Here is a 23,015-nt window from a genome sequence, read left to right as displayed (position 1 = left end):
AGAGACTGAACGGAAGCACTGTCGGGGCGCTCCGTGTGGGGTGTTCTAGAGAGAGGGTGAGGCGACGCGGGTCCTCTCTGGACTGCTGGGGTTCTAGGGAGATGCCGAGCTGGCGCTCAAGCCTCCCGTAGTCGAGGCCGATGGAGGGGAGAGGTTGGATGGTGGCGTGAGCCAATGCCAACTCTCCTCCCACCGTGCACTACTACAAAATGCTTTTGCGCGGCGGTCGTTTTTGCTTTTCCGCGGCGGGCAAAGGCGTCCGCCGCGGCGAGAAGGTCACGGTAAATCGTGGCCTTGCCGCGGCGGGCACCTTTGCCCACCGCGGTTAATCGATTTACCGCGGCGGGCAACTAAGAATGTCCGCCATGGTAAATCATTCCGAAAAAACAAAAAAAAGAGAAAAAACCCTGGACAGGCCCGCTGAGCCCATCCACAGGCTCGTCGAGCCCATCCAGGGCTGCAGCGCCGTCGTCGCCCCCGCCGGACGATCCACCACCGGATTCGGTCGATCCACCCCTGGATCCACCACCAGGAGGAGCGACGCCACCGGATCTGGACCCGCCGTGGCCCGATCTGCAAAGAGGAGAGAGGGACGAGTGAGGGAGATTGAAGAGAGGAAGAGGGAGACGGCCGGGGATCTGGACCTCCTCGACCTCCGGATCTAGACCTCTGTCTACGAACCTCGAAGGAGAGAAGCCGCCGCCACCTTGCGCCAGAAACCACCGTGGATCCGGGCTGGCACCACCTTCTTGCGCAGCCGTGAAACCACGCCATGACCGCCTCCTTGCGTTTCCCCCGTCGTGGATCCGCGCCGTGGGGGCCTCCCCCGCTGACGAGGGAGGGAGAGAGGAAGAGAAGGAGGGAGCGCCTGAGCTCCAAGGGTCGCCACCGCGTGCGAGCTCGGAGAGCCACCGCCGCGCGAGCACCCGGGAGCCACCGTCGCGGGGTGGCGCACGGCGGAGGGAAGAGAGGAGGAGGCGCGCGGTCGCATGAGTCGGGGATGAGAGAGGGAGGCGGCTGGGGATGTGGAGTGAGGCTAGGGTTCACAAGTGAAGTGCCACTTATATACGAGCCCAGTAGAAAAGCTGAGATGGGCTTCTTCTGGGCTGAGAGTTTGGGCCTTATTTTTTAAAGCGGGCTTTATAAAATGCCCGCCACGGTAAATCGATTTACCGTGGCGGGCTTCTTAAGACACCCGCCACGGTTAATAGGGTATTTTTCGGGGCGGGCATCTTAAGACGCCCGCCACGGTAAATTAATTTACTGTGGCGGACAAAAGAGCCTGTCACGGTAATTAAAAAATGCCCGCCTCGGTAAATCGCGGGATTAACCGTGGCAGGCTAAAATGGACGCCCGCCTCGGAGGCCATCGGGGGGGTGTCGCGGTTAATCGTTTGTGTAGTAGTGGTGACGATGAAGTCTAGGTCACCAAAGCGCACGTGTGCGCTCAGGACCCAGCTGATTCCGTGGCTAGCCATCCGTGGCCTAATGTTAACGTCAGAACGCGCAAAGGTCCCCTACCCAACGCGCCAACTGTCGGTGTTTTGAGTAAACACCAAATAGTAAATTTGTATTTATTACGCGTTGGGCCCAGATGGTGTGCTAAAAGGCATAAGGTTTATACTGGTTTGGGTAGAACGTCCCTACGTCCAGTTTGCTGCTGCTCATGTTATTAACACTAAAAGGTTCATAGTAGGGGTACAAACGGTCGAGAGAGGGATAGGTCCCAAGTCTCTGATGGAAAGGATGAAAGGACGCTGAGAGCTCGGTTGCTGCTTAGCTGTATGTTATGTGCTGCGTGGTGTGTTGAATTGATCTGTCCCTTTAGTGGGGTGCCCTGCCCTCCCTTTTATAGATCAAGGGGAGCAGAGATTACAGATGGGAGAAAGAGGAAAAACCAGAGGCAGAGAAGGTCCTTCGAAGGTGCTGGGTCTTTCTTTTCCTTTGAGCCTACCCTGCTGACACGGCAGACGGTGCTAGAGATAGCACATTCGCTGATCCTGATAGGGCCGTGCTCTGGCTTCGTTCAGCAAGTGGTCATGTCCCATCCCACTCCGGTGGGCGGCGCGGCGCGCCAGGGTGCTGAGCTGCGACCCTACGGGGAGCAGATGGCGTAGAGGCCCCATGTTCTTTACTATAGATGACATGAGTTTCCTCCTGGACTATAGTGGTTGTCATATGTTTCTGTCAGGATTTATGTCCGAGGGCAAATGCCGACGCCCATAACACTGTAGGACAAATGTTGACGCCCACAACACTGTTTGAGCTCTGACATGCTTGGAAGGGCTTAAAGTGCTCGTCTGGTCATATCCTGATGGTACTTTCCTATAGGTGAGCAGGGTATGGTCCTTGGTATTGCGGTTGACTTGAGTGCCCCACCTTATCTGCGTGCGTAGTTATAAAGGAGCAGCGCACAGACGTCGAGCGAGGCGGAGCCTGCCCCAGACGTCAGGCGAGGCGGAGCCAGCCCTCAGGGGTCGGACGAGGTAGAGCCAGCCCTCTGGGGTCGGATGTGGCGGAGCCAGCCCTCAGGGGTCGGACGAGGCGGAGTTAACCCTCGGTCGTTGGGCAAGAGGTGTAGCCACGTTCTTGTCTGTTCGGAACCATCACCGTTTGATGATTATTAGCTCCTCCTCTTTGGGTACCCCAGTATTTGGTCCCCAACAACGCCATTACTATTCGCCTATTTTGAAGCATGCCATTACAATTCTTCGTTTCCCACAAATATGCCACAGAATACGTATAGACACGGCCTGGGCCCAGCTGCAGGCGTATACGAAGACGTATACTTCATCGCAGCCTCTCTCTCCTGTCACTGACACCTAGGCCCCACATGTCATCTTCTTCTTCCTTCCCTCCTCATCTTCCCTTGCTGAGCGCGTCGATGGCGATGGCGAGAAGCAGCAACAGCACGCGACTGAGTAGCAGCAGCAGCACGTGGGGGAGCGGAGCTCATGACCTAGGCGGCGTGCGGAGGACATGGCGAACAGAGCTCGCGGCTGGCGTGGAGCGGGCGAACTGGGCGGCGCACGGAGCACGCGGCCGGGCTCGCGAGCGTGAGGGCGAGCTACAGCTACGGGCGTCCGAGCACGCGATAGGGAGCGAGGGCATCGGTGCCGACGTCTGGGAGAGGCCTGGCCGGAGCTCCTGCCAGCCATGGCGTCGGTGTGGGAGGCCGAGCTCAAGGGGCTGCACATTCAGGCCAGCTGCTCGCCTGCCTCCTCATCGGCGCCGGCGGCATGCCCGTACCCGTGCTGGGGCCAGCGTCGGCGTGCTCCAAGACGTGCTCATATAGGCCATGCTCACCTTCGCGAAGGCCATGGCGGAGCGGAGCTCTAGGCGCACGCGCTCGCCGTTGCCATGGCCAGCTGGGGCCGAGGCCGACCACCATCTGCACGACAGCAGCCCCCCCCCCCGACCCCTGCGCGCGAGACCGGCGGTGGCTCAGCAGCTCGCTCGCGTGCTTGCCCGACAACAGCGTGGTGCCCTGCTTGCGCGCGCTCGTCGGCCATGGCGCGGCTGCCTTCTCGTCCGGTGGCGGCGCAGCAGCACGCAAGCGTGAGCCTGAGAGTGGGCGAAGGATGGCAGCGGCGTCGCAGGCGAGCAGCTTCTGCTTGGTCTTCTCTGCTCTCTCTCTCTCTCTCTTGCTCCGAGCTTGTGCGAAGCGCCGCCGAGCAGCAGCAGAGCTCCGACCAGCCGCTGCCATTCCGATCTGCCAGCGCCGCCACAATCCCGGCCCAAGCTCGCCCCCTTGATCCACCTCGACCTCCCTTAGGTGCCGGCGCGCGTGCACCTGGAGCTCCGCCCCACCATTGTCGCGCGGGAGCTCCACCCCGCCATGGCTGCGCAGGAGCTCCGGCGAGGCCCCTTCCCGACTGCAATTTTCACGGAGCTCTCCTCCTCATCGGCGCCGCCCCGCCTTGACCTCAGCTGCTGGGGAGCCTACTGTTCCTGGTCGTCGGCATGCACAGAGGTGCCGCTAGCTCCGCACACCTGCGTGCTGTTGCTGCTGCTCTGCCGCGTGCCGCTGCTTCTTCTCGCCGTCGCCATCGACGCGCTCAGCAAGGGAAGATGAGGGAAGGAAGAACAAGATGACATGTGGGGCCCGCGTGTCACTGACAGGGAGAGAGGCTGTGATGAAGTATACGTCTTCGTATACGCCTGCAGCTGGACCCAGGCCGTGTCTATACGTATTCTGTGGCATATTTGTGGAAAACGAAGAATTATAATGGCATGCTTCAAAATAGACGAATAGTAATGACGTTTCTCCAAATATCGAAAATTATAATGGCATGAATCAAAATAACCCTTTTTTTTTTGCAATGGCTGATAATGAAAATCAGCAATTTCAATGGCACACAGAGAAGTCACAAAAATTCTAATGGCGCTAAGGGAATTGGCGCATCTTCTAATATATATTCAGTTAAATTTTAAAAAATTGACTCCTCATATTATAATATAACATGTGCAGTTATTTAGGATGGAGGGAGTAACTTATGTGCTTGGCATTCTGACGTTATATTGTGGAGGTCGGTGTGAACAGTTTAGATGGCTAAAGAAAATACTATATATATCGGAATCTAGATTATCAACGACACCAGCAAATACCGAAAATAAGGGGTAAAAAAATAGAAACCCGCCTCCTGCAGTCTCATCGACTTCGTCGGTTGACCCTCGTTCCCTCCGCCGCCGCCGCGAGCCGACTCCGGGGACGACGAAGATTGCTTTCCACCGTCCTCTCTTAAGGTCCGCCCTCACCCACTTACTCCCCATCTGAAAAGAATGTTCACTCAATGCCTCTCCTCAACAAAAGTTGCATCTTTTCTCTTCGTTTATTTAATCTGACCAATTCTTGGAATTAATCCTTGCCGCAGTCCGCAGTCCGCAGGAGGATGTCGGCCGTACCCAAGAAGACATCCTCGAGATGCATCACAGTAGCGGAGACGGGCAGCCACACGTTCAAGGTCGTCGGTTACAGCCTTCAGAAGGGCACCGGCGTCGGCAAGTTCGTCCGGTCCGGCACCTTCACCGTCGGCGGCTATGACTGGGCCATCCGATTCTACCCCGACGGCCCATCCACCGAGTCGGAAGAGTACGTCACAATCTGCCTCGAGCTCATGACCAGCAACGCCACGGCGCGCGCAAGCTACCACCTGCGATTGGCCAGCCAGCAGAGCCCCCTGTGTTGGTGGGGCTGTAAAAGCGGTCCGAGGCTGTTCAAGTCGTGCAATGTTACACGCTTCGGTCCGCGGAACTGGAATTTCATACTGAGAAGTGATCTCGAGGAGGAATCATCCTCTTTCCTTGTCGATGATAACATCAGGAACGAATGCGAAGTTACCGTCATCAGAGAACCGCAGCTGTCTGAAACCAGGGTGGAATCTGAAATCGAGGTGCCACCGTGTGACATGATGGAACAATTTGGCAAGCTATTGGAGCAGAAGAAGGGAGCAGATTTCTCGTTCATTGTGGGCGGTGACTCCTTTGAGGCGCACAAGATTGTCCTCGCAGCGCGGTCACCTGTCTTCATGGCTTAGTTCTATGGCCGAATGCGCGAGTCAGGAATGCGCTCTGTGACCGTCGAAGACATGCAGCCTGATGTTTTCAGGGCGCTGCTGCACTTCATCTATACAGATTTGTTACCTGACATGGATGATCTTGACAGAGATGAGTACAGTGAGATGATCTGTCATTTGCTTGTGGCTTCTGATAGATATGCCATGGAAAGGCTGAAGTTGATTTGCCAAAGTATCCTTAGTAAAAATCTGGACGTGGAGACGGTGGCAACTACATTGGCTTTAGCTGATCAGCAAAATTGTGAAAGGCTTAAAGCTGCTTGCGTCGAATTTATCGGCGCTTCAAAGGATGTAAGTCTCAAAAGAAGCTGTCCTTCTGTCTTGGTAGATTTATATGAGAAAACCAGTAAGCTTTTTAAAACTTAGACAAGTTGCTCATCCTGAACTGAATTTGGCTAGTTAATTAATTTTGTCAGAAGGTCATATGAGGGACTTAATTTATAGTGACCTGTTTCAGAAGAGCAGCTCTCCAACTGCAGTCAGTGGGTGGTTAGTTTAGTTATTAGATGGAGATGATCTGCCACTTCTGTGTTCCTTTTTTTTATCTTGTTGGACCTAGTGCTCTGTCTGACACCAACTTCTCCTAGGTTATACTATTTATACCGTCAAAGTCTGGGGATCGATGAAACCCCCATAATTAGTCCAGGTTTGAAGGCTGGCACAAAACTTCTTAAGAACTAAATCTGGAGACATCTCTCCCCCTGGTCGAGTTTTTTTTTTCTGCTGTCTAACAGTACATAAATATGTGGAATTCTCAAATTCTCATCAATGTAATGAAAAAGGTGCAGCGAAGAAAAGGATGTGGTTCTTGGAACAAAGAAGCATAGATAGGAATGACAACTCTTATGCCATCAATCATAATGTGAAGTTTTATCTATATATTTTAGTGCTATTTTAGTGTTAATGTTAACTATATTACCGTTAAAATGTATAGATACATGAACAGTCTGGCAGAGTGGCACATAATTATTCAGTAGCTGTATTAGGAGGACACATCTGTGTTGAAATTGTGATCTCCCGGCTATTTCTTTAGTCAGTAAGATAAAGGGATGGAATGGGGAAGAAACACCCTGAACCATCCCGTTTGCCCACGTGGGCAATAGAAAGGGGTGGAAAGACCCCTCAAACCTTTTTGTTTAACCCTGATTCGGGATACGGACCTAATAGGTTTCAGTCCCCCAGTGTGCAGCGTTATATATATTGGAGAAAGGTCCCATAAGGAACGTAACTAAGACCAAAAGCCCATTACCCTGTCCTACCGATCAAGGACCACGCTGAAACACCGAGAAGGACCCACACATGCTCTACAGAAGACCTAGAACCAAGAACAGAGATGGGGAGCTCATCTGGTGAAGGTATGTCCATGAATCCCATCTCATGTTGTGGTTCTATCTTGAGATAGATGATCCAACACAAGTAACAATCTGCATACTAAATTGCTAGTTTCATCAGGATTCATGCCTGGGAAAGTATCTAGTAAATTTAACAATTTGCATACTAAATTGCTAGTTTCATCTGGATTCATGCCTGGGTAAGTATCTAGTAAATTTATGGACTTATAATATATTTATTGATCACACATGGAATTTTGTGGTGTTCCATGGTGGTGTTTTTACCTTGTGATACTCCTTTTATATAGCCTGTTTCTGCTTTTCATCCAGCGATCCTCAAAATATGCTTGTTTAAACTGCAGCTTTAAAAGAATGTCACTATAGTTTAACAGTTTGGTGATCTATCATCTACAGATTTATACTTGTTGGAATATATGTGGAAATAATTTACAAGGCAGATCCTCAAAAAAGTTTTTTATCTCAAGTTAGGTTGCTTTTCTTATAAGAGAGGAGGAACTATAGGATATCGCCTTTTTCTAGTAGTATATTTATGTCATTTATGGGTTCTGTCCAAAATCGGTTGAGTTGTTGCTAGCTAACAGGTTCTGTAAAATACATGTATTTGTCTCCCTATTTCTTGTAAATATAAAGCTAGGCAGAGTTGCTCCCTGGCTCTTTGCAAGAGGAAAAAGAAAGTTAAGATGAGCATAGCAATTGCTGTTTTAAAGATTTTCTTCAATTGTTTATGTTTGACGTCTTTTGGATAATCTCAACCATAACATAGAGGAACACCATTTTTATATTAGCGCCCATGAAATTTGTACAAATCTTAGCCATGAGGCTTTTGATATGAGCATGGCAAATAATCCTTCCCTACATGGGCGCGTTCGCTGGTCTGGTAAAACCAGACCAGCCGGCTGATCCTCCTCAGCGAACATTGTTCATCAACCAGCCGCTACAATGTTTCTCTCTCACAAAACCAGCCAGTTTCAGTCAAGTTTCAGACCAGCGAACGGGGCCCAGTCTTCTTTCCCGACACAACCGAAAACTCAAGGGTTAAGTTATGGAGTAATGAAACATTGCCCAATATTGACGGATGTGAAAGAACAACTACTTTTTCTTTATAAATTGTGACCTTCATTTACACAATTATACCATATACTATAGATCATATATTCATATGCCGTCATGTAGCTTGACTTGACTACACCCTGGAAAATGAGAATGATGGTCATATGTCATGTTTGTTGGATTATTTACAAGCGGTGTTCAAATTTTTATTTTTGCAACATTAGCCGTAGCCTATATAGGTGAATTAGGCAAATCCATGGAAAGTCATCATTAAATTTAACTAGTTTACTAAATCGTTTATATGGGTGCAACATAGCATGTGAGTGCATGCTAGTAGTACTATGAGTTGATTACTTGGCTGTTGGCTCTAAACTACAATGGTGTTTATTATTAGGGGCTCTTGTGTTCTTGTCCTTACTTTGATGTGCAATTATGATTTTGCCCTCGTTTTTCTAACTTTGTGATTTTACCCTTAACTGTTCACAAGTCAACGCGATTTTGCCCCTGATCAACGAAAAAAATAGGGGCAAATTCGCGTTCACTTGTGTTCTTGCCCTTACTTTGGCTTGCATACTGGATTAGGTAAAACTAGAAGAGATCGTTGTGAGATTCATAGTGTTTTATTGTTTTTCAAGCTATTACCTAGTTCCAAGTGCTAAAAACATCATGTCTTTTAGACACATTTTGAAATCTTAAAACATCAGGTTTTCAAAGACGGTGGAGTATTTCGTAAGTAACAGAGAATGGGCAATGTCATGGTTTTAATTGATTTCACTTGGCTCCACCTACATGAACGCACACGTGGCTTTATTTCCAAACCGCCCCTTGAATTGGATAGGTCTCTAGGTGCCGTTTTCTTAACGATGCTCCCTGCCATAGTTCTAGACGATTTCTTATGTGCCTCTATCAAAAATGAGTCGTCTATAAAAAAATTTGTGTACTAGTGTTCTTAACCCTGCAGCTGCTTTATTTCAGAGCCAAGCTTCCCCGGCCAATCTACAACCACAAGCATGCTGTTTTCTTCCTTATAGATTGCCAGGATCAGCTGCAATCAGCAATATATTTTAGCAAATATTTGTGAAACAAATCCATATTTGAAAAACATATTGTTGCACAACATGTTGAAGCAGCTCAGACATGCAACCAACCTGATGTCTGAGCAACTAGAGAGCAACTGCAACAAGTTCACCGACCACAAGGCTGATAAATCAAACTATTTAGCAGAAAAACGAACCACCAAGATTCCAAGAAGCCTCTCTGGCACATCAAGGACGACCAACGGAATTCCGACCACTTAATCAAACGGACAACTCCCAGCAATTGTCATGTGAGGCAACTCTTCAGGTAGACAATAACAGAGCGGTTTGCGAGCAGAGCAAGTGATACAGCAATGCCACATGACGGACTCCTAAACCATCAACAAACCCACCAACGTTGTGTTTCTTCCAGGTGTTCTTTTGGCCTTGCTTGCCAGCCTGCTACTTTTATGTAGGCTGGCGTTAGTGCTAACCAAAACAGGTGTTGTGCAATCTTCTACAGAGCTAGGTTCAACTGCCAAGGGTGTCAACGGGGCTGTCAGATGCGTGATGAATTGATCAATATCAAGGACCCTAGAGATCTTAATTGATGGTGGTGGGGGCATTGCTGATGGGGTGACTGATCGGCTCCTAGGACAGAGTTAAGTGTCCCCTCTGTAGCGTCCCCTCCTGAGAGCTCGGTGGAACATCTCCAAGGTCCATCACATTTATTCGATCAGCCATCACAGTTTCCACCTTAGGTGAGGAACACTCAGCGTCCACCACACCCTCTAGAGTCTAGAATCCTCCAATATCATTTCTCTAGTTTGGCCTGTTCGGTTGCTTGCTTCGGCAGCACTGCAACTGCATATAGTCACTGTAGCTAGTGTTTAGTGTCTTGCACCGTCGGCAGCGGCAGCAGCTGCTGCTGCAAAACCAAGCAGCCAAACTATTATATATAATAACATCGGATAATCTTTTTTTTTTGGTCAAAACGTAGCATAAACACGGGTACTCACATACACTCAACCTTATGAATATAGGCAAGTAAACTCTACTCTTATAAGCACCTATGAGAGATTGTACCGACAGATTTTAAGATTGATGAGACATTATAGATGTACCTTTATCAATAAAACACATCGAAATAGTAGCACCATTACAACAACAACAACAAAGCCTTTAAGTCCCAAACAAGTTGGGGTAGGCTAAAGTCAAAATAGTAGCACCATTAAATCCTGAAATAAATCTTGGACACCATAAAAACCTAATCAACTGAGCTACTTTCAATTCACACAACTTCAAACAATGACACCTAATTAATGATCATAGAAACTATCCCAGTTTCTGGGTTGGAACTTGCGAAGAGAGGCTGGCCCAACAAAAAAAAACGGCCCAACTAATATGTAGATATCGTGCTAGTGTCATTGATTCCCCAATGACCGGATAAAAAAAAACCTGCATGGTCCATATGAGCCTGAAGAAAATAGAAAATCAGCATAGCAACATTTTGGTCCACGAAAGTAATCATATATGACAAACTACCATTACATTTAGGATCAATCTAGAGGAAGTGTTCGGCAAATGCTTAACGCCACTTTTCGCGTGGGTTCAACAAACGAGCCCATGCTAGATGACAGCAAGAGTACAAGCAGAAAAGATGCTATTCAATAAACAGAGGAATTGCTGATAGTGTGGCGGTTTATTATACAGAACAGACTACTTGCACACGATACGTGTGCTTGACCCAACTAGCAATACTTTTGCTGACTGTTTTTTGCAATATTACTGCACTAATAAAACTGAAGTTGGGAGTCATGAGAGTCTCTCTTTCAAATGTTGGTCATAAATTTGTCTACATAAGGAAAATTAGCTAGGAATTCAGAACTGCAGATCAAAACCTTGATCCCTCCAAAATGAAGCATTTCATCATAAACCCGTAGCTCGTGTTTCAATATATAGCTTCTCAATTTTACTATATGGAAATTGGTACCATAAGTTTCGGTATGACTCAAACGAGTATGAACTCAGAGATTCATGAGAATCAACAGAAAACTGAACACTAACTGTGCTATGCGCCACACGTAAGGAATGCGATAGACTTTCGGAGTGCACTCTACATTGGTATGGACAATTGGACATTGCTTCCAGCTGAATATAGAAAAGACTTCTCCAATTATCTGGTCAATGAGTAGTCATGCCAAAAGGAAGAGCTTTCATGAAGACGCTCTACAGCTTATAAATATCTGAGAATGCAATCTACCCGCCAGCTGAGGTAGTCAAAACAAGATGCTTCATGTTTACCACCATAGAATCTACAGGTTATACTGACGTAATCGCATCAACAGTTCTGGAATTCTAAAGAAACCCTGTTATTCTTTGACCTTTTCAGGTCATACGACAATGAGCAGGTATGGGCCCTTTCTTTGTGCTCAACCGAAGGGAACGAATAGTCAGACAAGCAAGCAAGATTTTCATCAAGATGCTTTCTAAAGCTTATTTGGATGTGAATTTAAAGCTCAGAAATTATCAACATATTTTGGCATGCTTTCACTTCATTCAGAGGGAAAGGCAACGTACGAATATTGACCTCTTTACTTTTTATTGTATGAGAAGTACCTGAAGACACTTACCTTTAAACATGGTATTCACTATTGGTTGGCACCATTGGAGAGAAACGGTATTCAGCGTTCACTAAAGGAGCTAAGGTAATGGAGATTGGAGAGCAGATTTAAATTACAAATATGTGTAGCTTTGAAGCTTAGTACAGTATTTATTCAGGCTTATATTTATATTTTCCATATACTACAACAATTTTTAAGAGTTATATGGTGTGCTCATTAGTATAAGAGATGCGTTTGGTCGAGGTCGTTGTTCTGCTATATACAAAGGGTGCTAATATATGCGATATATGAGCGTGTGGGTCTGTTTTTGTAAGGATTCTTGCCCCTTTTTCTTCTTAATATAAAGATATGCATCCCTCTTGCGTGTTCGATAATAAAAAAGTATAAGAAATACGTAACATTATCTGCTATCCAGAATTACACTCAGTAGCTCACAATACAATAGCAGAAAAATGCCTACTTTATCACAAAAACAACAGTAAAATAAGCATAGAAAAGCATATAACTTTCTGTTCCCTGACACAGGTGTAGAGCAACAAAAGGTTTGCTTTTGGAGTTAGATTCCATATACCATTTAATTGGAATTTAACTGGTACAGTACACACACCCAAATTTCAGTAACTTTTTCAGGCTCAATTATGAATTAGCTACAAACAAAATTATCCCAGAAAAATCAAAATACTGCAATGCTGTGGTTGACTATTCAAAACAACTCATTTCTCCAATTGTGTATTCATGTTCTATAATATAAAACTGCGGTTCATAAAAAGTTTCGAAAAAAAATGGCCATATTATGTCATGGCTCACCGTAATCAGTACCGGAGGGGTGAGACTGAGCCATGCCATTAAAGGGCTGTGGTGATGTGGCTCAATTTCTGCCCTGTTGTGCCATTCCGACATCTGAAAGTGAGGGTGTGAAACCACCTCTATGCTCACAAAGTATTTTCCGAAAATGATAAGTAGATATGCTTGCAGCACCAAGCATTATCTACAACATTACATATGAAGATATTCTGTTTTGAATTAACCCAACTGATACTAGTTCCCTCAATGACATGCTACTGTCATGTGCTGTTTCATTACAAAAGGTGTTAGGGTAGTGTCACACATTGAGGCTGAACTATATGCGCATATAATATTTTGATAAAAGGTACAGAAATTTAAGTACTAAACTTACCAGCCATTGGCCCGAGTTAGAATGATCTTCTCTAGGAAAACCAGCATGCTATTCAGATAAATTAGGAACTAAGCTACATATCCATTGACGTACTTCAGTTGGGTTGGCAACCTGTCTTGCGATACTTGCTTCTCTTCTCCAGTGCATCTACTAGGATCGAAGGGCAAGTTCTTTTGAGAGTTGCATAACCCTCTGTTTCCACCAGAGCATCAATCTCATCTGAAGAGGCCATAAACTCGATGCAAACTTCTTTGAGACGGTTGCAGTTATGCTGATCAGCTAAAGCCAGTGTAGTGGCCACATTCTCCATGTCAAGATACTCGACAAGAATGCTTGCACACAACAACTTCAACCTATCCATAGCATATCTATCTGCAGCAACAAGTAAAAGCTTGACAATCTCACAATATTCATCCTCATTATGAAGATCATCCCATTCAAATGACAGTTCATCAGTATAGATAAATTTCAGCAGGGCCTTGAAAACATCAGGCTGCATGTCGTCTACAGTTATGTTATGGGCCCTACTCTCCTTCATCTGTCCATACAGCTGCGCCTTAAAGACAGGGGACCGTGTGGCAAGCACGATCTTGTGTGCAGGGAAAGTCTCACCTCCAACACAGAATGTGACACAGAATGTGACATCTGCTCCTTCCTTCTCCGACAGTAATTTTCCAAAATGTTCTGGTAAGTCCGTGTCCGGCACTTCGATCTCAAATTCCCCTGTGGTTTCCACCCACGATTCCTTGACAACCGTGACAGTACACTCAATCTTCAGGCAATCGTCCACGATGTAGCCAGCTGATTTACACTCCAGCTTATTTCTTTTGCTTATGACGATCCTTGGGGTGAAGCAATTTCCATTGCAAGAATTGAACACTCTAAAGGTGGTTTCCCGATACACAGTTTCTGGCAACCCTGTAGTCTGGTTAACAAAACTCAGGTCATAGGACGCCCGCACCTCAGCGTTCTTGCTCACGAGCACAAGCGAGACGACCACAGAATCTTTGGTAGCCTCGGTAGATCCGTCCGGGTAGAAGCGGATGGCCCAATCGTAGCCGCCGACGGTGAAGATGCCCGACCGGATGGAGTTGCCGACGCCTCTGCCCTTCTTGAGGGTGTACCCGATAATCTTGAACAAATGCGTACCCGTCTCCTCTTCCGTGGTGTGACTCGACTCCGTCCTCTTGGGTTCGGAGCCCATCCTTCTCCCTGCAGATTACAAGATCCAAAAACAATCGTCGGGAAGGGGTTTCCTTGAAAAAGAGTCACCTTTCTTTGTGGCAAGAGGAGGCGGCGGCGGCGAAACCTGGGTGAGGGATGGGCGAGGAAGTGAGCGGCAGCAGGCGGAGGCGGCGACGAGGGAGGAGGATGGCGAGGAGCCGGCTCCTGGGAAAAGGTAAGTTTTGCTTCGGGGAACGTGAGCGGCGATTTCAGCGAATGTGGAGGAGGGAGGACCGAGGACTGAAGAGTTATTGGGAGTGATCGCCAGGCTCAGTCTATAGATGGGCCATGTGCGTTGACGAAATCTGGCACGTTAGATAGTGATTTTCACGTGGAAAATTTTGTTGTGCTAGTGCCTTTGGCATGGCAGTAGTGTTTTGTTACGCCAACAGGAATGGTGTTACAAACTCAATCTTAGAAATATCATATATTTTTCATATGATGTCACTGAAGATGATTTTTATATAAAAGTTGTATTTCGACGAAATCTACAACTTTATAGTTTTGAGTTTTTTTATTTGAGGTCGCTAAGATGTTTAAAAAATAACAATAAACAGCCTGTTTGGATGGCTGGCTGCTTCGTGGCTGGATCGTGGATTATTACTGCTGGCTGGTTTGGTGTGAGAGAAAAATACTATTTCGGCTGAAAATTTACGATCATTTACGAGATCCACCGGCCAACCGAACAGGCTGAAAGTCTCAACAACATAATAATCGTGTACAACTGTTTGTCGTCGTAGAAAAGTAATGCCTTTATTGTATAGTGTCAAAGGAATACATTGGACTAGCATTTTGTTTGGTTTGAGAATGAGATCCAATTTTGTAAATTATGTAATAACAAACAAGAAAATCCAAGGCATCTATGCAAAGATTGCACCTACAGCAAAAGAGTTTGGGCAATCATCGGTGAGCGGGTGGAACTTAGCACCACAGGTGAGTACAAACTTATAGTCGGTCTACCAATGTTGGAGAAAATGGAGAAGAGAATAATTGATAAGGACAGAAAAAAGAGTCTGACAGGATCTTAATATATTTCTGGTGGAACATATAGAAGGAAGAAAATGAAGAACATTTCAACACAAAGAGCTACAACCATTGAAGTGCCTACCTAATCAAAGAAGACATTCGATAGTATTCCATAGCATTTGAAAATGGTCAAGATGGATAACAAGCAGGTGTTTTTAGTCTTGTGTGGACAGATGTTGTTCGACTAGTTGTGCTTTCATTGTATGCCTTTTGGGTTCTCGTGTTTTGTAAATATTCTGTATATCTTTTTTAACTTTCTCCTACTAAAGCTTTTGCTGACCCTTCCAAAAAAAGTATGAGAACCAATTCTGCAAATAGGACAATAACTCCTAAAATCACTTATCAATAGCGAAGTCAATTTCCATAATCACCTGGACCATAGCTACCAAAAAAAGTTCAGAACAATAAAAGTTAAACAAGATAATTGTCTTGCATATTATGAACAAGCAAACATAGGATAATCATAATTCCTAGAACCAGAAACCAAGGCGCTCTCATCTGCGGTCCTAAAATAACTCCACATGCCATTAACCAACAAAGTTTTGGATCCATCTTGGATAAAGTCAATAACCATTTGGACAACTAAAAATTTGTTTCCAAATAAAACTTGCATCGTGCTAGTTATAAAACCATAGAATTGCATTTAAGATTTCTACATGATACTGATGATATAGTAACAAAGATAATTGCATTTCTATGTCAATTTCTAGGAAACAACAGAAAAACAAGTGCCATCAGTGCACGTACTTGTGTTTTAGTGCACTAGATCTAGGACACTAAGACCAGAGATACCCCATTTTTTGCATTATGTTTAACTGAAATTTGATTGCTGATTAATAACCAGATAACCCAATTTCAGCTAACTTCAGCCTCAAAGGACATATATGATTGACTATCAACAGGATTATCCCAAAGATTACACTACTGCATGGACTCTGATGGTTCATCAACGAAAACCATATATTCGCCAAGATGTTGTATCTGTGTGTGCTATAATACAAAACGAGGTATCATAAAGCACATAAACTCAAATACGGCATGTTTGCATCACATGGGCCTCAAAGAATTATTAGCAAGATTGCATACAAAGATTTATCTGTCAATTTAATGTAATGTAATTGACATTATGATAACATCACTGTGTTCCTTCGTTGACTTGCTACTGTTTGATATTGTAGTTTTGCATTACAGAAGTTGTGACAGTGACATGGCCAAACATTGATTCTTAATCTAGTAGCTGCAACATAATTTAAGAAGCTAATTAAACTTGAACTTACCATCCACAGATTCTAGTCAACATATAGTACTCTAGTAAAACAAAAAAAAATTAAGAATAAACTGCCTACTCGCCATAGATAATTAATGAAATGGTGATCTATATTTTGCGGCACCGGCTTGTCTTCTCCGGTACATCAACTATGACAGAAGGGCATGTTCTTTTAAGATTTGCATAACCTTGAGTGGCCACAACAGCTCTCATCCTATCTAAAGAGTCCATAAACTCAAAGCACATGTCTCTAAGGCTCTTGCAGTTATGCTGATCCGCTAAGGCCAGTGTAGTTGCCACAGTCTCCACACGAAGGTGCTCGACAAGAACACTTGCACCCAATAGCTTCAACCTATCCATGGCATACCTCACCATGTTCGCTTGATCGTATCAGCCATGCTTATCAGCCATGATACAATGTTTTTCTCTCACTACAAAACAGCATCAGCCGGCTTATAAGCCATAGAAACGATCAAACGAACAGGGTGTCTATCTGCAGCTACAAGTAAATGCTCGATCATCTCGCTGTAATCATCAACGTCGATTTCATCATCAAAGACAGCCATCACATCAGTATAGATGAAATTCAGTAGGGACTTGAAAACATCAGGCTACATGTCTTCCACGGCCACGCACCATGCCTTGGTCTCCTTCATCTTTCCATACATTTGTGCCTTAAACACGAGGGACCGCGTGGCGAGTACAATCTTGTGTGCTGGGAAAGTCTCTCCTCGAACACTGAAAATCACATCTGCTTCCTCTTCGTCCAACAACAGCCTACTAAAATGCTCTAATAGATCTAAGGGTTACACTTGAATTTCGAAGCCCCCCTTGGTTTTGCATAGCTCGAAATCCCTGACGACTATGAAATCACATTGAATGTTCATGCGATCATTCTGGATGTAGCCATTCGATGGAAGCTCCAGCTTGCGTTCTCTTACAACAAAATATTTGCACGCGACAAACATGGTTGTAGTGGATTCAGAACACATAATACTCTCCGGTCGACTTTCAATCTGGTTCACCAGAAACTGATCGTAGAATGCCCTCACCTTGGCGCCCTCGTCCATGAGTACAAGAGCGACGGAAGCGAACATCCTGGAGCCCTCGGTGACTCCATCAGGGTAGAAGCAGATGGCCTAGGAGTGGTCGCCAACGGTGAAGATGGCTGACTGGACGAAGTTGATGATGCCCATGCCCCTCTTCAGGCTATACCCGACGATCTCGAATGTGTGCGTGCCCATCTCCGCCTAAGTGGTGCATCTCGACGCTGTCAACTTGGATTGGGTTGCAAAATCGTCCCTGCAGCCAGGATATATAGCAAGAACTTAGCGCAACAAGTTACTTTAAAAGAAGCACCTTTCTATGGATGGTGGAGGCGAACCTTGGAAGGGATGTGATTGTTGTCGTCGTCATCGTCAGTGGTGGTGGCAGCGGCGGCGGCAAAGAGGCGACGGGGCACCGGGGGAAGTTGGGAGGGACAAGAGAGATTAGGTGGCAGCCACCAAACTTATAGCAAAAGGAAAACATTAAGTAGGTTTGGAACTGGATCTTCTGTGGCACAGGCAATGTAGTGTATGCACGGTTGATACAGTCACTCTGTAGACCTTTTTGGACTGTAGCATTTGCTTTGTAGCTTCATTTCTAGACCGCTCGTTTTAGATTGGACGGTTCAATCACCCATTGTAGTTACTGTAGAATCCCGATGCTACTTTAGCTACGGTATAGTTTGAAAATTGCTACTCCCACTATTTATTATATTTATAATTATATAAGGTATGTGTTGAGTGGGGGTGGTCTTCAATGTGTTCCTTAGTGGTGGTGCCCAGCTTATATTGGGGATGGAAACGAATTCGACGTCAGTTTACTAGGTATAGACACAATGTCCAAACTACTATTTTAAATGGATAAATGACCATTGTACCCTTACACAAAATAACTGGCTAGATCTGGCTTTTTTGTATGAGCCAGAGGTCTAACTCAGAGGAAAGGAGGGAGGAAGGAATGAAGAGAGAAGGGGCAGAGTGGTGCCAGGCTGCCAGCTCTCTCCATGTCACAAAGGGACAAGGGGAAGGGGAAATGGTGTGGGGCATGACAGCAGGTAGGGTTGGGGCCCACTTCTTGTTTAGTGGTGAAAGAGCAAAAGGAGCAGGTGTCGAGTAGGCCAGTAGGCACGCGTGGGTTGCCAGCTGTTGTGGTTGTCTTGTGGGTCCATAAGGATATGGAACTAGGGAAGGCGAGAGGCATGGGCACGGTTGTTCGTGGAGCGCATAAGGCAAGGGTGAAGGCAGTGGCGAAGCTAGAGCAAATGGGTGGGGGTGCACAACTTCATCATAAATATAGTGACCCATGTGATGTTCAAATAAGTAGCATGACTAACTCACAATTTTAACATCAAAATTCAATTTCCATAGTGGCAATGTGATTTTGGTCAAAACATAAGTAAATTGGTAGGAGCAAGGGCAATAACACTCACCGTTTATAACAAAATAATGACGACATTAATCACTGTAGTGTAGTGATTCAAAGAATGCCAAAACGATGAACAAAAGATGTCCCATATAGCAAAATATGTGATCCGGCCTAAAGAAAAGAGAACAAATAGATCAAGAAAATGTAGAATTATCCAGGATAGCAAGGTCCATTCTCCAAGTATTTTCTTCTCACCTTTTCTCTTAGGTTCGGATGATAAGCATCGATTTCTTTTCTCAAACCGGGGTCATATTTAATCTCCTCATCCAATTGATTTCATCCGGAGATGAAATTCTATTAGCATTGATCATGAGTTGAGCTTTCTGTTTTTCATACCTCTCCGTGATTACATATAATTCATTTATTTGCATAACCAAATTGCAGTTCATAATTTTACATATACGACATGTCTGATAAGTCCGGTTGGTGCTGGTTTGTTTGAGAGAAAAACACCGTTAGTTGGCTGATAAGCCATGGACGAAACCAACTAGAACAGGCTGATAATTAATTTCATTGAGGAACGAGGATTAACTGTACTCACCGTCAACCGTCAGGGACACAGGAACGCCGGATGCAGGAAGTAGTGAAGTACAGAGTACCGTACGCAGGGGCGCAGGGCGGCCAGCCGGCGATTCCAGACGCTCGCCTCCAGGGGCCTGCTCGGCTCGGTGCCTGGCTGCGGGCTGCCAGCTGCCTGGGCAGGACGAGGGCGGCGCAGGGACGGCAGACCGCAGCCGCAGGGGCGCGCGGCGACGGCGGCGTGGCGCGGCGTCCGCGGTGGCACGGCGACAGCGGCGCGCCGGTGCCGGCGAGGCATCCGCGTGGGCGCGGCGTCGGGCAGCGATGCCGCGAAACAAAGCATTGCGCAGGGGAGCGGGCGAGGCCGATCGATGTTGCTTCCACTGGAAGGAAGAGGCACAGCGTCAGCGTGGGCTTTTGGGCTGCTTGGGGGTGGGGGGGGGGGGGGGGGGGGGGGTTGCCTCGTTTTGGGCCATGGGGTGCCTATAGGGCCAAATTCTTTTACTCCTAATGTTTTTCTGTAATTGGAGGGGGTGTCTGGGCACCCACAGGCCTTAACTGGGCTTCGCCCCTGCTTGAAGGACGAGTGGGGTGGCATGGAACAGACACTGTTTGCAATGGTTCGCGTCTCTACGTGACATAGGAGAGCGGGGGAGGTTGTGCAAGGTAGTTGATGGCATTTCGTGGACACTAAGCCATTGCCAGGCCTGCATTATGGATTGGAGATAGAGGAATAGGTTTTAGGCCAGATTCATCCTATGCTGTTTTTCGTATTTCTGCTTTTATAATTAAGTGTCTGATTTTAAATTAAATACTCCTTAACTTTAGGCAAGCAAACACATGTCATAAGAAACAAATCATTATTGTGAAACATGTATTTATAAATATGGGATGCATAGGCTATTAGTAACACTGGAGCTGATATTGATTTTGCATCTACTTCTTATGGGTCTCAACCACTAGTCACACGTTCAAAACCATCGGCAAAGCTCTCATCAGAGCCAACCATTATGTATCATTGTCGTTGGATTCTTTTGAAGGTCAAAAAATTCTAGAAAAATATGAGCAGTTGGCTTTATGTTCATCTTCTCCTATACATACAACTAGCTTGCCTTCTCTTTCGGCTGCCTTTGGCTGAAATATTGAATCTCATAATTTTAAGCCATCATAGAGTACAGGTGTGCCACACAGCTCATTGCTTAATGGCTAGCGGTTCATTGCAGCATGCTCCATACACACTGCCGAATCAAACTTTTTGTACAGCACTATCCAATACAACTAGAGTCGTACAACATGAGCCACATTCTTATAATTGGATTGAAAGATGAGATAATGAAAATATTTAGAAGTACCTTTGGCATAGAACCTAAAGTCAAGAATCGGTCATATCGAAGATTGTATTATGAAAATTATGATTATGTTGCATATCCCATAGGGTTCAGAATGCCTGATTTTGCCATATTGAACGGTGATGGTATTAGAAGTACCTTGGATCATGTAGGGCAATTTATTATAGAATATGGTGAAGCTAGCTTTATTAATAATTGCAAATTAAGATTTTTCCTTTTTTTCTTTATCTCTGTTGCATTTACTTGGTTTATTTCCTTGCTACCTGACTTGGTTTATATTTTTTCTAATTTACAACATAAATTCCATGATTATTTTTTACTAGCTGAACCGAGTTAAAAATTTCACATTGTACATCTATTAAGAAATTATTACATGAATTTTTTTTGAATACGTTAGAAGGTTTAGATAAACTAAATCGGCCGCTGGAAAAAACTAAATCGGTTTCTAATGTAGAGATTTAGAATAAACTAAATCGGCCACGGAAAAATATAGTCATTGCTGAAGAGAGGCCTAACCTCCTAGAAAAGGGCAATCGGGGGGGGGGGGGGGGGGGGGGGGGGCACTGGCGGAGCCAAGGGGGGGCTGGCAGGGCCCATGCCCCCCCCCCCCAATGTTCACAACAACAAAAAATAGTAGTATGACTTAATATTTTTTATTTATATTAAGAGGGAGATTATATAAAATTATTGTCATATATACCTATTAATATCTTCTAGATAATATAATTATACAAAACACAACTAGATAATAAAATTATCGCAATGAAAAAGACCGAGCCGCCCCCCCCTAAGTATAATTCCTGACGGCCGCCCCCCCCCTGAGTATAAATCCTGGCTCCGCCACGGGGGGGTGATGGCATGACAAAACTCTGGGTTGCTGAAGTTGTCCTAGACAACTTGAACATCAGTTTAGCCGACTTTTCAAGCGGGGCTATGAGAAGCTCCAAATCAATAGAAAAATAGGACCGAGCTTCGATGAACTTTTGGACAAATACAAGAAAATTATCTGTTAGTTTAATATAATGTAGTTGACAGTGTGATAACATCAAAGCATTAAGTAGTCACTGTGTTCCTTCATCGACTTGCTACTGTTTCTGATATTGCAGTTTTACATTACAAAATAGTGACATCGCCAAACATAGATAATGTGCTCATCCAGTAGCTAGATAACATGTGCAGCATATATAATTTGAGAAGCTAATTAAACATAACTTACCACCCAAAGGTTCTAGTCATCTTATACTTCTCTAGTAAAACAAAAAAGATAATTATAGGAACTAAACTACCAACTCCTCATAAGAAATGAAATGACGATTTACATTTTGTAGCACCTGCCTGTCTTCTCCAATACATCAACTATGACATACGGGCATGTTCTTTTGACATTTGCATAACCTTCGGTGGCCACAACAGCTCTCATGTTATCTGAAGAGGCCATAAACTCAATGCACATGTCTCTAAGATTCTTGCAGTTATGCTGGTCCGCTAAGGCCAGTGTAGATGCCACAGTCTCCACACGAATGTGCTCGACAAGAACACTTGTGCACAGCAGCTTCAACCTGTCCATGGCATAGCTACCTGCAGCCACAAGTAAATTCTTGATGATTTTGCTGTAATCGTCATCATCGATGTAATTGTCATCACCAAAGATAGGCAGAGCATCAGTATAGATGAAATTCAATAGGGCCTCAAAAACATTAGGTTCCATGTCTTCCACGGTCATGCACCGCTCCTTGGTCTCCTTCATCTTTCCATATAGATGTGCCTTGAACACGGAGGACCGCGTGGCAAGAATGATCTTGTGCGCTGGGAAAGTTTCTCCTCTGACGCTGAAAATCACATCTGTTTCCTCTTCCTCCAACAATAGCCTACCAAAATGCTCTGATACGTCTGAGGGTGGAACTTGAATTTCAAAGCCCCCCTTGATTTTGCACAGCTCGAAATCCATGATGATTTTGAGATCACATTGAATAATCATGCGGTCGTTCTGGATGTAGCCATACGACGGAAGCTCCAGCTTGCTTTCTCTTGCAACAAAATAATTGCATGGGCGGAACACAGTCGCGATGGATCTAGAACACATAATACTCTCTGAGCGACATTTAATCTGGTTCACCAAAAGCATATCATAGAACGGCCTCACCTTGGCACTACGCTAGATTCGCGCAGTAGGAACGGGACCATTTTTACTGTAGGGGCGGCTGGGGTTGGGGGCGCCCCTACAATGGGCGTCCTCGGGCCCCAGCAGCCCAGCCACCCCTACAGATGGCACTGTAGGGGCGGCTGGTAACCTGAGCCGCCCCTACAGTTGGGGCTGATCTGTAGGGGTGGCTCAATCACCAGCCGTCCCTACAGTGACCATTT

The 23,015-nt window shown here is 45.6% G+C and overlaps 2 protein-coding genes, 1 long non-coding RNA gene and 1 pseudogene across 5 annotated transcripts; 1 reads left to right on the top strand and 3 right to left on the bottom strand.

Annotated features, from left to right (window-relative positions):
• Window positions 1–4,607: 4,607 nt before the first annotated feature.
• On the top strand, window positions 4,608–8,137 carry LOC136471835 (BTB/POZ and MATH domain-containing protein 2-like; annotated as a pseudogene).
• Window positions 8,138–9,895: 1,758 nt separating this feature from the next.
• On the bottom strand, window positions 9,896–14,220 carry LOC136471834 (BTB/POZ and MATH domain-containing protein 2-like). Of its 3 annotated transcripts, none has more exons than XR_010762128.1 (3): window positions 14,104–14,220; window positions 12,795–14,006; window positions 9,896–9,921 (listed from the first exon to the last, which is right to left on the bottom strand). XR_010762128.1 is itself a non-coding variant. In XM_066469574.1 (2 exons), exon 2 carries the CDS (start codon window positions 13,996–13,998, stop codon window positions 12,889–12,891), a length of 1,110 nt encoding a protein of 369 aa, XP_066325671.1. In that variant the 5' UTR covers window positions 13,999–14,006; window positions 14,104–14,220; the 3' UTR covers window positions 12,538–12,888. The 3 variants fall into 3 exon arrangements, 1 of the variants encoding a protein (XP_066325671.1); XR_010762127.1 differs by lacking the exon at window positions 9,896–9,921 and adding an exon at window positions 9,930–10,470; XM_066469574.1 differs by lacking the exon at window positions 9,896–9,921 and having other exon boundaries at window positions 12,538–14,006.
• A 2,214-nt stretch (window positions 14,221–16,434) lies between these two features.
• Window positions 16,435–19,660, bottom strand: LOC136471833 (uncharacterized). Its single transcript, XR_010762126.1, has 4 exons — window positions 19,325–19,660; window positions 18,979–19,212; window positions 17,696–18,894; window positions 16,435–17,613 (listed from the first exon to the last, which is right to left on the bottom strand). It is a non-coding gene; the product is annotated as an uncharacterized lncRNA (long non-coding RNA).
• Window positions 19,661–21,966: 2,306 nt separating this feature from the next.
• LOC136468971 (BTB/POZ and MATH domain-containing protein 1-like) lies at window positions 21,967–22,734 on the bottom strand. The gene has a single exon (XM_066467347.1). It carries the CDS (start codon window positions 22,732–22,734, stop codon window positions 21,967–21,969), a length of 768 nt encoding a protein of 255 aa, XP_066323444.1.
• Window positions 22,735–23,015: the final 281 nt, after the last annotated feature.

The sequence above is a fragment of the Miscanthus floridulus genome, chromosome 8, assembly GCF_019320115.1.
Source record: "Miscanthus floridulus cultivar M001 chromosome 8, ASM1932011v1, whole genome shotgun sequence".
Taxonomy (NCBI): Eukaryota; Viridiplantae; Streptophyta; class Magnoliopsida; order Poales; family Poaceae; genus Miscanthus; species Miscanthus floridulus.
Note: the sequence above shows the minus strand (reverse complement) of the source record. Positions and strands in the feature narration are given on the sequence as shown.

What these genes read in the sequence shown, in the direction of transcription:
- LOC136471834 (XM_066469574.1), bottom strand. Translation starts at nt 13,998, where the DNA reads ATGGGCTCCGAACCCAAGAGGACGGAGTCGAGTCACACCACGGAAGAG.
- LOC136468971 (XM_066467347.1), bottom strand. Translation starts at nt 22,734, where the DNA reads ATGTGTTCTAGATCCATCGCGACTGTGTTCCGCCCATGCAATTATTTT.